Source organism: Gekko japonicus, unplaced genomic scaffold (assembly GCF_001447785.1).
Source record: "Gekko japonicus isolate JY-2015 unplaced genomic scaffold, Gekko_japonicus_V1.1 scaffold255, whole genome shotgun sequence".
Taxonomy (NCBI): Eukaryota; Metazoa; Chordata; class Lepidosauria; order Squamata; family Gekkonidae; genus Gekko; species Gekko japonicus.
This window is the reverse complement of record NW_015160843.1, coordinates 549,485-561,899: the sequence shown is the minus strand read 5'-3', so window position 1 is coordinate 561,899 and position 12,415 is coordinate 549,485. Positions and strand designations below refer to the sequence as shown.

The following is a 12,415-nucleotide window of genomic DNA, read 5'->3' as shown; positions in this document are numbered from 1 at the left end:
CCTTGATGCGGCCTTCCTGGTTTATTTTTGCTGCGGGGTTTTGGGCGGAAGGGCCGGATCGGGGACGGGCGCACAACGCTTCCCAGATGTTGCGGTGGGATCGCGCCCGTTTGCTGCACCCCCGATCCGTCCCTCTCCCGGCCCAAAACCTCTCGTGTGACCGGGGCCTAGGACTAGCTAATGATAGGACATTTGGGAGGTCATTAGTTTACAGGGTCACCATAAGTCGGAAGGACACACACTAGGACCAGCTTGCCAGCCCCATCTCGACTGCACCATGGAAACTGTTTTTGTTAGACTTTTGACCTCTCTTGCAGAGCCCCTTATGGAGTTTCCCATTATATTTGAGCCCTTGTTTTGCCATGACTCCTGTTTATGTTTCCTTTTCCTTCAGTACGTTCCTACTAGGCCGGACAGCTATTTTACATGGATGTGCTCTAGTCTAATTGTTAGTAATAAAGCCTTTTTCCCCTGTTTAAGAAAGCAGACTGTGACTCAAGACCGCTCATACATGATAAGGACATGCACACACGAGGGGAGCTAAAGTAATTGAAGAGAAGAGAAGAGAAGAAGAGATTGGATTTATACCCCGCCCTTCACTACCCAAAGGTGTCTCAGAGCGGCTTACAAACTCCTTTCCCTTCCCCTCTCCACAACAGACACCCTGTGGGGTGGGGCTCTGCCCTTTGTACTTGCTCAGAGGCAGCCTTACCAGGGTTTCTCAAGGCACTGGTTACGTGATAGGCTAGGTTTTATATCTTGGGTGGTGGCACTGGAGCAGTACGCTTTTACATGTAGGCAAACACGCAACTCGCATGTGAAAACACGCAGACCCAGAGTGGGTTTTTTATAAGGCTTAATAAACATCTTATATTTAGTGCCTACCTGGGGCAGAAGAACTGGGGCTTTTCAAGCACTTGGCAGGCCACAATGCATGGCTGGAATGGCTTCTGTCTGGCACAGTAGGTCACTATTTGCAGAAGGCTGCTTTAGGTCCTGAAAGCTAGCTTCTATATCTAAAGTGGCTCACAAACCTTTACAGGAGCCCTAGTTTTTGAGGGGCTGCCAGACTCCCGTTTATTTTTCCTGCCAAAGACTAACATGGCTACCATTTCTGGAACACTTGTAAATCTATTGCTTTTTCTGCCTTATAAACAACAGCACTGTAGAAGCTGCCAGAAGCAGAGGGTGATAAAACCAGGGCTGCAGGCTACTTACCACTTCCAGAAGAGTCAACAATCTCCCCTTTGGAGCCACCCCTTTTGGGTTGCAAGTAATTAGTCAAAAGCATCTTCCTCAATGTATTGCCCTAGTGTGAGAAATAAACTAGATGAACCATGAATTTTCAACTAAACTTTTTAAAAAAGAAAAAAAATCCATTAATAATTACACTTTTCACTCAAGTTCCAAGTGAATGAGGTGGGATAGCTAAATTATCTGAAGGAACACTGCTAGAGGAATTTGGAGTAATTTGTTGCAACTTCGGAGCAACTTTGGAGCAACTTGTTTTAATTGTTTTAATTATGGCTTTTGCCCCAATTGTTAGCCGCTCTGAGCCTTAAGGGAGGGCGGGATATACTATACATCGAATTATAAATAAATTAATAAATTAAGAGATGCAAGGCCTTGTTTATCATGAAGTAGTTTCTATTAAGAAGGAGGAGAACAAGGCCCAACTCTTTACCCAGAAAGCCAAATGGGGAATGCTATGCTGGGGATTATTAGGAAGGTGACTGAAAACAAATTAGCCAGTTTCTCATAATGCCCCGGTATAAATCTATGGTGCAGCCTCATTTGGAATATTGTGTACAATTCTGGTCACCGCACCTCAAAAAAGATACCATAGCATTGGAAAAGGTGCAGAAAAGGGCAACTAAAACGATTAAAGGGAAGGAACACCTTCCCCATGAAGAAAGGTTAAAGGGGCTGGAGCTCTTTAGCTTGCAGTAATAATGACTGATGGGGTGACATGACAGAAGTTTACAAAATTCTTCATGGGATAAAAAAGGTAGAGAAAGAAGTACTTTTCTCCCTTTCTCACAGTACAAGAACTCGTGAGCACTCAATGAAATTAATGAGCAGTAGGATTAGAACACATAAAAGTAAGTACTTTTTCACCCAAAGAGTAATTAACACATGGAATTCACTGCCACAAGAAGTGGTGACAGCTACAAGCATAGACAGTATCAAGAGGGGATTGCTTAAAAGTGTGGGGGGATTTAAAGAGAGGATTGAATAAACATATGGAGCAGAGGTCCATCATTGGCTATTAGCCACAAGGTATAGATGGAACACTATGTCTGGGGCAGTGATGCTCTGTATTCTTGGTGCTTGGGGGAGCAATAGTGGGAGGGCTTCTGGAGTTCTGGCTCTGCTGGTGGACCTCCTGATGGCACCTGGCTTTGGGCCACTGTGTGACACAGAGTGTTGGACCACATGGGCCATTGGCCTGATCCAGCATGGCTTCTCTTATGTTCTTATGAATTAAGAAACTCAAGGCTAGCTTGTTTATGTGAGAGCAAAAGCCTCCAAGGTACTCACTCTGTCTCCGTATTTGTTCCTCTTCACCAACATCTGCTGTAGTGTTCTTAGCACTTTAATGCACAGTTTCTCCTCAGATTCCATTAAGTCTTTGGTGTGCTGGATCAATCTAACCATGGACAAAAAACAATTAACATCCCTCATTTTTATTACACATATATATCATACATAGAGCTAGCAGTCAAAAACATCTAGAACACTGTTCCTAAGTATACTATTCGTGAGCCACTTCAGTTTTGAAATCCAACACGGTAGCTGAAACTGTAAGGAATACAAGATGGCTGAGGCTCCAAAACCACAGGTCAAGGGGTGTGGCTGATTGACCCGACAATCTTACTGATCAACAGAGACCTAGGATTTTGGATTACTCCTCAAAGGATGTCATGATATCGTCTTCCAGGGCCCACTTACTTGGAGAGGAAACCACCACTTTCACAACGCTGGTAGGCCTCAGTCCCTTCCATGAAAAGCAGTTCTGGACGGTGCAGGACATCCACCAAGACTGAAAGTTCAGCTTCCACCAATGGTTGAAGACGCTCCTCTAAAGAATTGATGATGTCCTGTGAAAGCACAGTGGTCTCAGGCATTTTGTGATTCCGAGATTATGCTCTACAAATGTGGACTTTAGCTCTGAATGCAGAATTCAGGGTGTCGACAATCTTAGCTTTTATGTATTTTTTAAAAAGCAACTTTCTCCTCTTTAAGCCTACAAAGATAGTATGCATTTTAAAGTGTATGAGCAAAGCCAGAGAATGGAACTCCCATTATTAATGCACATCAGAGCTTTTCACGCTGGCATAAATTAGACAAATAGCACATGATAATAAACAAAGCCACTTGATCAATATTCATAATATATGTTATATGAGGGGAAATATGGTCTCCATTTTGAAGAAGAGCAACAGACATTCCTATAGAGAACCCCACTATTTTAGGCACTCACAGAGGGTAACATAAGGCTGGAACAAGAAGCCTACATTCCTCATTGCTTTGCCAGGCGTAGGAGCCAACAAATGACCAAGCCGGCCTTGGCTGGGAGGGCAGGGTATAAATCAGATGATTGATAAATAAATAAGAATCAAGGTTCATTTGTTGAAATTTATTTTCAGGTTCATATTTTATGTAATGGGCTCTAGTTCTTTCACAGAAGCTCTCTATTTTTTTTTCTTCATGACTCTTTTTTTCATAACTCTTCCCTGGTTCAGTCAACCCCATCATTCCTTCCTCCTTATCTTTACTGTTCCAAAGGCTGAAAGCTGTACTTCTCCAAGACAGGGATTCTCCTCTGCCCCAGTTTTACTTCCAGGTCCTAGTAGGGCAGTTTGTGGTGGGATTCAAGGTCCAGCTGCATTTTCCTCATGCTGCCCTTCAGGGCTTCTGTCCACTGTCTCCACTGACCAACCCACCTGTGACTGGTTAAGCTTTGCCCACATGGGGGAAAAGCAATGCATCATCCTTGTGGAGCCAGATGACATGGGCCCTGCAAGTCTATAGCAATGGCTTAGTGGCTGCTAAACATCTGGCCTCCTCTGGACAGTCCAGGAGTCACCAGCCTCAGTCACAGAATAACTAAACTATCTAGGACTAGCTAATGATAGGACATTTGGGAGGTCATTAGTTTACAGGGTCACCATAAGTCAGAAGGACACACACTAGGACCAGCTTGCCTGCCCCATCTCGACTGCACCATGGAAACGGTTTTTGTTAGACTTCTGACCTCTCTTGCAGAGCCCCTTATGGACTTGCCCATTATATTTGAGCCCTTGTTTTGCCACAAAAAGAGGATTTCCATGCCCAGCACTGAGCTCCAACACCACTACAAAGAGCCTGAAGCTTCCACCTAACCAAAAAATGCATTGTCACCCCACACCTGCAGCTTCTCAATTATGTTCTTGTAGTCCCACTGGTTGGCTGGAGCTGAGACACGAGGGAAAGTGCGTGAGGATATCTTGTAGCTGGAAGCATTCCTCTGTGCATTGCTGATGGCACTGCTGTTCAGCAGGGAGCTGACATGGGCATCGAGGTCCATGGGTAATAAAATGGAGCGGCTCTTCGCTGAAAGGAGAAAAGGTTTATACAAAGGAAGGAACTCCAGGGTAGTATCCCAGTCCTAGTAGAATGCCCATGATTATACCCAAGAGCAGAGCACAGCACTGCTCTCCTACTGCACACTGCTCCCAAGAACTAACAGATTCCTTGATAGAGGCCATAGTTACAACTTGCACCATGACTACCATCATGCAAATCTTGCAAAACCCAGTGTGCAACTATGTAAATTACAACCAAAAAAGCAACCCAAACATTACCAATCCCAAACCAGATTAGCACAACGTGGGGTTTATAGTTCTGGTGGCTGCCCTACCTTCCTTGCATCCCTCCAGCTTAAATCCCATGCATGCCACCCCTCTCTCTTTTCCCAAGACAGTTTCTGCTATGTGCAGGTATGGCTCCTTACCGACCATAGCCAGCGTGCGAATACAGGCTTCCACTGAGCTTTTGTGCTGCTGCTGCAGCCAAGGGCACTCCAGGAGCCTTGTGGTAGACTGAAGGAGCTGCACCACAATAGTCTGATGGGTCTGCAAGAACAAAAAGGCAAAGCCTCATGAGGTGGGAAGCATCTGTCAGGGCCATATGCTGCTTCTAACGCAAGTAAGCCTGACTCAGGAGGGGCAGCTTCTAGCTAGGCAGCTGCTCTGGTTTCAGATTTCAGGATTTACTCAACTGCAGCTTACTGCCCTGCTTCAAATTGTTTAAAAGGAAAAAAAGAAACACAGAGAGAAAGAGAGAGAGAGAGAGAGAGAGAGAATGTACACACCGAACCCTGCGTTTGGCTACTATGAACACTCTGCTTTTCCCTCTGTAGGGGATACTTTGCTTCTCAGGGATTTCCCTGGACCTTTTTGCCAACATTTTCCAGTCTGACATGAAGCCCAATCCAGGTTATCCATGTATCAGTTCCTCAGGACAGAGAAAAGAAGTCTTGTGTAGCCACAGAACTATGAGATAAGATTTTGTTCCTCAGCTGTCCTCTACTGTTCATATTTGTGGTTCCAAAGAACTGTGAGACATGGGGAAAGGATTCAATATACAGCCCAATTGTACCTGTAGAGAGGTGCTGTTCTCAGAAAAAGGGGAACTGAAGAAGGCATTGATTGTATCCAGCACCACAGTGAGCACATATTTCTCCAAGGCAGGTTCTGACAAACGCTTCTCACGTTTCTTGCACACCTGTGGAGATGGAGAAGTAAGGACAGCATTTTTATAGTACGTTTTGAATATTCAGAGCACTTGCCATGCATTATCGTGGAAATCCTTACAACAATCTTACAGGGTAGGGGAATACTATTAGCCCCACGACGCAGGGAAAGTTGAGGCTGGGAGATTAAGGGGCCTGACTCTGGGCACCTTGTGAGTTCACAGCCAAAGTGAACTTTGAACTGGGTCTTCCCAGCACAGGCTTTTGGCTCCTGTGCAATACCTGCTCTGTAGAATCTGTGTTAATTCAGACCAGGTTGGAGGGGAAATAACATGAAGCTAATATTTCTAGACTGAGATATATCTAAGAAGCAGAAGACTGACCTCTCCTTCTAATCACTAAGTCACGATACACTGTGCAGGGCTGTGTAGACTAGAGGTGTTGAAATAGTTTTATACGAGTGCCGGATCTGACATAAAAGTCACTTTGTCTGGCTGGGCCATTTGTGCCATAAAATGTAATGCCAGGTACCAGAGATATTTTACCATTGACCATGACCCACACCCCTGCTCAGTACCTAACTAACCACCCTTTGCTCGATATGCACAAGAAGTTTTGCGCAGCACAGAGAGCTCTTGCCTGACAATCAAGGTGCAGCAACCAGAGACTCTCATGGCTCTTTAAAGACTTAACACATTTCAGAAGCTTTTGATGAGCTGGAGCATGAAGGGCTGCATGCCGTTGCTGCAGGTGCGGCAGCCAAGGACAGGTGGTCAAGTGGCATCAACCGGGGGGGACCAACAAGCCCTGCCTTAAAGAAACTGCTGCAGTCAACAGGCTTTGGGGAGGGGATGGAGGTGAGGCAGCCACATAACCCCACACCTCCCTCTGTCAAAGTCCCAAATTCAGCAACAAGCTTGAATCACAAGGGGAACTGCAATGCTTCCAGCACCACAAGCAATCTTCATGCGCTGCCATTCTCCAAAGATGCCAGCTCCACTTTAATTGCCTTTTGCAGACTTTTATTACCCACTAGCTCCACAGTATTATCCAACCATCTAAAACATTACTCCCCATGTGCAAGCATTTTGCAGACTTTTATTACCCACTAGCTCCAAAACATTACTCCCCATGTGCAAGCACACAGATGCACATCCAGCGTCTGCCTCTGCCATGTGCAAACCCAGTGTCCTTTTCTGAATGCCTGCTCCCAGCTTTGGCCTCACCTTACCCCCCTTCCATTTCTGCTCGCATGCAGGGAGCCCAGGGAGCGTCCATTCAGACTGTTACATAAGGCAGCGCTCGCATGCAGGGAGCCCAGGGAGCATTGCACGCGTTTTGGCTTTGCCTCTTATTTAATACTCCCTGTGCTGCTGAGGGAGGGAGACAGGAGAGAAGCAGTGCACATTTGGGTCAGTGGGTTAGCTCCAGCTCACCCAACTCAGTGGGCCTCCTCTGCTCCAACCCTCAGCATTCTGCACATATTCTGCCCCTCACATAAGCACTGGGCTTTTCCCTCATGCCCAGGCTGCTGTGCACAGTGCAATCAGCCCAACCAATCACTCCGTTCACATGCTTATATATGAGGCACATTTGGCAGCTTTCCACAGGTGCCTGTGCCTACGAGCACCTTCCCTGGGCTGCCTCCAAGTGGGAAGCTGCTTGGCTGGGCTCAGAGAAGTGGGGTCAAACAGATTCTGCCTGCCGCACAAGAACAGCCAGCCATCTTTCCAGTAGCCTAGGCAGGACAGGTAGGAGCCCAATATGCTCTGGCCAGAGGAGGATGTGGCAACATCAGGCAGTGCATTCCAGCCTGGTGCCTTGGCCAAGGGCAGCAGGCAGGCCCCAACACAGGGCTGAGCGATCCCTGGAGATCTGGGGGAAGACCCTGGGGAGGGCCCACATTTGGGGAAGGGAAGGACCTCAGCAGGGAGTATAATACCCTAATATAAGCCCTTCTGGTCCACATTCGAACTGGTTTCCTCCCCAGTTGCTTGTGGGCCGGATAAGAGCCCTGGACGAGCTGGTTGTGGCCCCTGGGCCATCTGTTTGACATGTCTAGACCAATAACAGAGCCTTCTGTATTCTCTGATAACTGGCTTTGGCACACAGTCCCTAGTGCGAAAACTATTTGCAAAGCAGGAAAAATGATTATTACGTGCAGTCATAATGGCACAATATAATCTGAGGAAGTATTCCTTGTCACACAGAATAATAAAACATCATCTAGCTTAGGGAATGGCACACAGAACTACAGCATGAATGTAAGAACGCTGAATCCATCTAGCTAGGCACTCCATCTTCCAGTGGCTCCTGGCCAGATACCAAAGGGAGTTTATAAGCAGGATATGATGGTGATATCTATTCCCTGCTGACAGCCTCTAGCATTTGACAGAGTTTTAGTGCCTTAAAACATGGTCATTGTGCCAAATATCATGGCTAATAGCTTGCAATATATCTATCCTTCATGTGGTCATTAAATCCCTTTTAAACAACAACAAACAAAGCATTTATGCTAATGGCTACCAAAGTACTTTTAGCAACGAATATCATAAATAGAGCTGTTCTTCTACAAGAAATCGCCCTTCCACCAATTTCTCCAACTAGCTACTCACGAAGCCATTGTCCACAAACCACCAGCCTACACTAGAAATTAAATGGCTTCCGTTTCATGGAGTCCTTTTTCCCTATTATCTAAAATAACATTTTTAGGGCACCCTAAAATGCACCCAGGCACCCACCCACCCACCTAATGCACCCAGGCACCCACCCTGGCCATGTCAAGGGTGAAGTTTTCAAACAGCATCCAGATGTGGTTGCTGGTGTAGATCTCCTTCATCTCCACCTCGGTGTCCACATAGCAGTGATTGACAAAGTTGACATAAGCAATCTTCACCTGAAAGAAGACAGCAAGAGAGACCAGGTTCAGAGTCACTGCACATGGTGTGAGAAGTAGGACAGAGAATGCCCTCCACATTCATCAGACTCTCCTTTGTATTAGCACTTTTCTGTTAGTACTCTGATGCCCTCCAGAATTTCACTTCTAACTCTACAAGGCAATTTGACCACCTGCACTTCCGGCATTCAAGAAGACCCGAAAACAGTTTATATTTCAGACAGCATTCAGTGAAGGGTTGATGTAGCTGTGTCTTTTTCTTGCTGATGGACTGTTTTTTGTAGGTTCACAACCTAAAGTCAATTTGTTAGCCACTTTGAGTCTAAGAAAACCATGCAGAATATAGATATTTTAAATAAAATAAATGAAAAGTGGCAACAACTTCATAACCCCATTCTCCCTTTCCTCCAAAAAGTTCGGGGCCAAGATAGACTTCTGAGAGGTCTGTCCTCCCCAGCTGTTTTTAAAGGGGAAGAACAGCCACACAGTGGCCTGAGGCTGATAGGGACAGTGGAGGAAGGTTGGGAAGAAGGGGCTTAACCCTTCCTCCGTGCATGATCTCACCAATCCAAACTGACCTGCTCTTTAGTCCTGGAAGGGTCACAGATAGGCAAAAGAAGACAGAGAAAGGAAAAATGCCTAACAGAGCTATTAACAGTACAAGGAATTAGTTTCAATTGGTGAAACCACCCCCACAGACAGCCATGATTGAAATCTAGACTCTGCATGCCTGCTATTTTCCTTTAAAATGCCAGAGAGATCGATTCACAGGATCTCTCAGTATCACATCTAGTATGGTCCTCATAGTTAACAAACATGGACAGTAATCTAATTCATTCTCAGAACTGCCCTGTGAATGTGGTTAGATTGATAGGCCCAAGATTACTAAGTGGCTGAGTTAGACACTCTACTCATTACTCTACCACTAGTTTTAATTTTCTTTCAAGTAGCACAAGGACGTAAACACATAAGAGATATCAGCTCAGAATATCACAAATTTATTCCATAAAGCCATGACAGCTACCTACATCCTGCTATTACCTCCGTGATACAGTCTTCATGAGTAACCACTCGCACCACATCCTCCAATGGAAGTAGAGACGTGCACTTGATCTCTGTGTATACATTTTTGCCCTCAGCACAGGCTGCCAGTAGATCCACCAGAGAGATGTGATACATGAGGGGGCTGTTCTCCTCTACGCCATCCCGGGCCGCTGTCATCATCTCTAACATATTGGCTAGGGAGGTCTTATCATTATAGAACACCACCACATCATCTCCAGCATTGGTCAGCTATAGAAAAGGGACAAAAAGTCTAAGAAATATGACTCCATGGAGACATGGGTCGCAATCTTTTCCCCAGGAATAATCATAATCCAACCTCTCCTACTTCACCTGCTATATAAAGGCCAGTGAAAAACTGAAGAGTACACTGGTTCTGCACAATGTGCAGATCTCTGAGAAGATGAAATCTCCTTTCCCTCAGTTCCCTAACAGATCTGTCCCTCCACTCCATTCTGCTCTTCACCTGACACAGGAGTGAAGCCTCACCTCAGTCATTATCATGTCCTGGCACTTCTTGATGTATTTGCCCTCAGCCTTGATGATGGTGTGCAGAAAGTCAAGATATTGCACATGGCGCCCATGTGTGGCCAGGCAGTGGATGAAGTGCTGCAGCACAGTCTCACTGATCTCTGAGCACAGCTGGTAGTTGTTCAGGAAGATGTGCTGCATTGTCTCTGCCTCCAGCAGCTGGTGAGAACACAAAGAAAAAATAATGTAAAGTTCTGCATTTAGGTAGGAAAAATCAAATGCATAATTACAGGTTGGGGGAGACTTGTCTGGGCAGTAGTATGTGCAAAAAGGATATAGGGGTCTTAGCAGACCATACACTGAACATGAGTCAGCAGTGTGCTGTGGTTGCTAAAAAGGCAAATATGATTTTGGGCTGTATCAACAGAAGTATAGTGTCCAGATCATGCAAAGTGATGGTACCACTTTACTCTGCTCTGGTTAGACCTCACCTAGAGTATTGTGTTCAGTTTTGGGCACCACAATTTAAGAAGGATATAGACAAGCTGGAATGTGTCCAGAGGAGGGCAATGAAGATGGTGAGAGGTCTGGAGACCAAGTCCTATGAGGAAACGTTGAAGGAGCTGGGTTTGTTTAGCCTGGAGAGGAGACGACTGAGAGGTGATCTGATAACCATCTTGAAGTACCTGAAGGGCTGTCATCTAGAAGATGGTACGGAGTTATTTTCTGTTGTCCCAGAAGGTCGGACCAGAACCAATGGGTTGCAGTTAAATCAGAACAGTTTTCGGCTAAAAATTAGGAAGAACTTCCTGACAGTTAGAGCAGTTCCTCAGTAGAACAGGCTTCCTCAGGAGGTGCTGGGCTCTCCTTCTTTGGAGGTTTTCAAACAGAGGCTATATGGCCATCTGACAGCAATGCAGATTCTGTGAAGTTAGGCAGATCATGAGAGGGAGGGCAAGAAGGGTTGCCTCAGTGCTTAGTTCTTGTGGCCCTTTCTTAGAGGCCTAGGGAAATGTTGATTGCCATTCCAGGGTCAGGAAGCAATTTTTCTCCAGGCCGGTTTGGCCTAGGATCATCTTCTAGGTGTGGAACAGCAGTCACTGGGGGTGTGGGGGGGTATTTGTGAATTTCCTGCCTTGTGCAGGGGGTTGGACTAGATAAACCTGGAGGTCCCTTCCAACTCTATGATTCTATGAATGGAGGTGGGACTACAGGAGGCACAACAGCTAGCACAGCCCATGCCTCTCTAGACTTTCCTTGAGATAAGAAGTTCCGATCTTTCTCCAGTGAACTATTAGACCATCATCTGGCATTTTTAATTTGTTTATTAATTCCAACATCATCCAGTAATTTTATTCATATTGTTCCTATAGAGCTCAGAGTGGCAAACAGGGGGATACTCTCATTATTTATTTATTTATTTATTTATTTATTTATTTATTTATTTATTTATTTAAAAATGTATATGCCACCTCTCCAGAGAACTGCTTGAGTCAACTCACAAAATATGCCAACCAGGACTATTTTGGGGGCGGAACGCACTGGAATTACGTTCCGGCTGCCTTCCGAGCCCAGGGGGCAAGCACATGCAGCAAGCCCTGTCCCCTGCTCCCAGCAGCCCTCAGGTGGGCCACAAGGAGCAAGAGAAAGGGAGCTAAGTTGCAGATCCCACCCTCCGCCCGCCTTCCCGGGCTGGAGCCAAGCAGCTGGGGCCCGAGGAAGGCCTGAAGAGCCCCCCCCCCCCCGCGACTCCACGGCGGGCGGGCCAGGGGGGCCCTGGAAGGATCAGGGAGGCATTTAAGCCCGAAGGGCCCCCCCCCCCCCGGCTGCCTTCCCAGGCCCGCACCGAGGCGCTGGGAAAGACCTGAAGAGCCCCCTCCACCTGCCTTCCTGGGCCCACACCAAGAAGCTGGGGCTCACGGAAGCCCTGCGTCACCTTTCCCACCCCCCACTTTGATTGGGGGTGCATGGGCGCGGCCTGACTGGTGCTGGGTGACGGTGGTGGAAGCTTGATTGGGGTGAGTGAAGGATCCACAGGGGGTGGCAGGGGCTTGACAGGGGGTGGGAGAGCCTCCCTCCCTCTCCCCCATCTCTTTGCCCTCTTTCTTTCCCTCCTTTCCTTCTCTCTATTCCTCCTTTCCTTCTCTCTTTCTTTCTTTCCCTCCTTCTTTCCTTCTCTCTCTCTTTCTTTCCCTCTTTCCTTCTTTCTTTCTTTCTTTCTTTCTTTCTTTCCCTCTCTCTTTACCTCT

At 46.5% G+C, this 12,415-nt stretch overlaps 1 protein-coding gene across 2 annotated transcripts in view; it reads right to left on the bottom strand.

Annotated features, from left to right (window-relative positions):
• ITPR3 (inositol 1,4,5-trisphosphate receptor, type 3) overlaps nt 1-12,415 on the bottom strand; it is a 152,874-nt gene that overhangs the window by 35,493 nt on the left and 104,966 nt on the right. For both annotated transcript variants that reach the window (XM_015419698.1, XM_015419706.1), the window contains exons 30-38: nt 10,185-10,385; nt 9,675-9,926; nt 8,508-8,633; nt 5,644-5,769; nt 4,997-5,117; nt 4,412-4,596; nt 2,953-3,101; nt 2,542-2,650; nt 1,219-1,309 (exon numbers count right to left, since the gene is read on the bottom strand). In XM_015419698.1, coding sequence (XP_015275184.1) covers nt 1,219-1,309; nt 2,542-2,650; nt 2,953-3,101; nt 4,412-4,596; nt 4,997-5,117; nt 5,644-5,769; nt 8,508-8,633; nt 9,675-9,926; nt 10,185-10,385 — 1,360 coding nt within the window. The remainder of the gene's footprint in view (nt 1-1,218; nt 1,310-2,541; nt 2,651-2,952; nt 3,102-4,411; nt 4,597-4,996; nt 5,118-5,643; nt 5,770-8,507; nt 8,634-9,674; nt 9,927-10,184; nt 10,386-12,415) is intronic.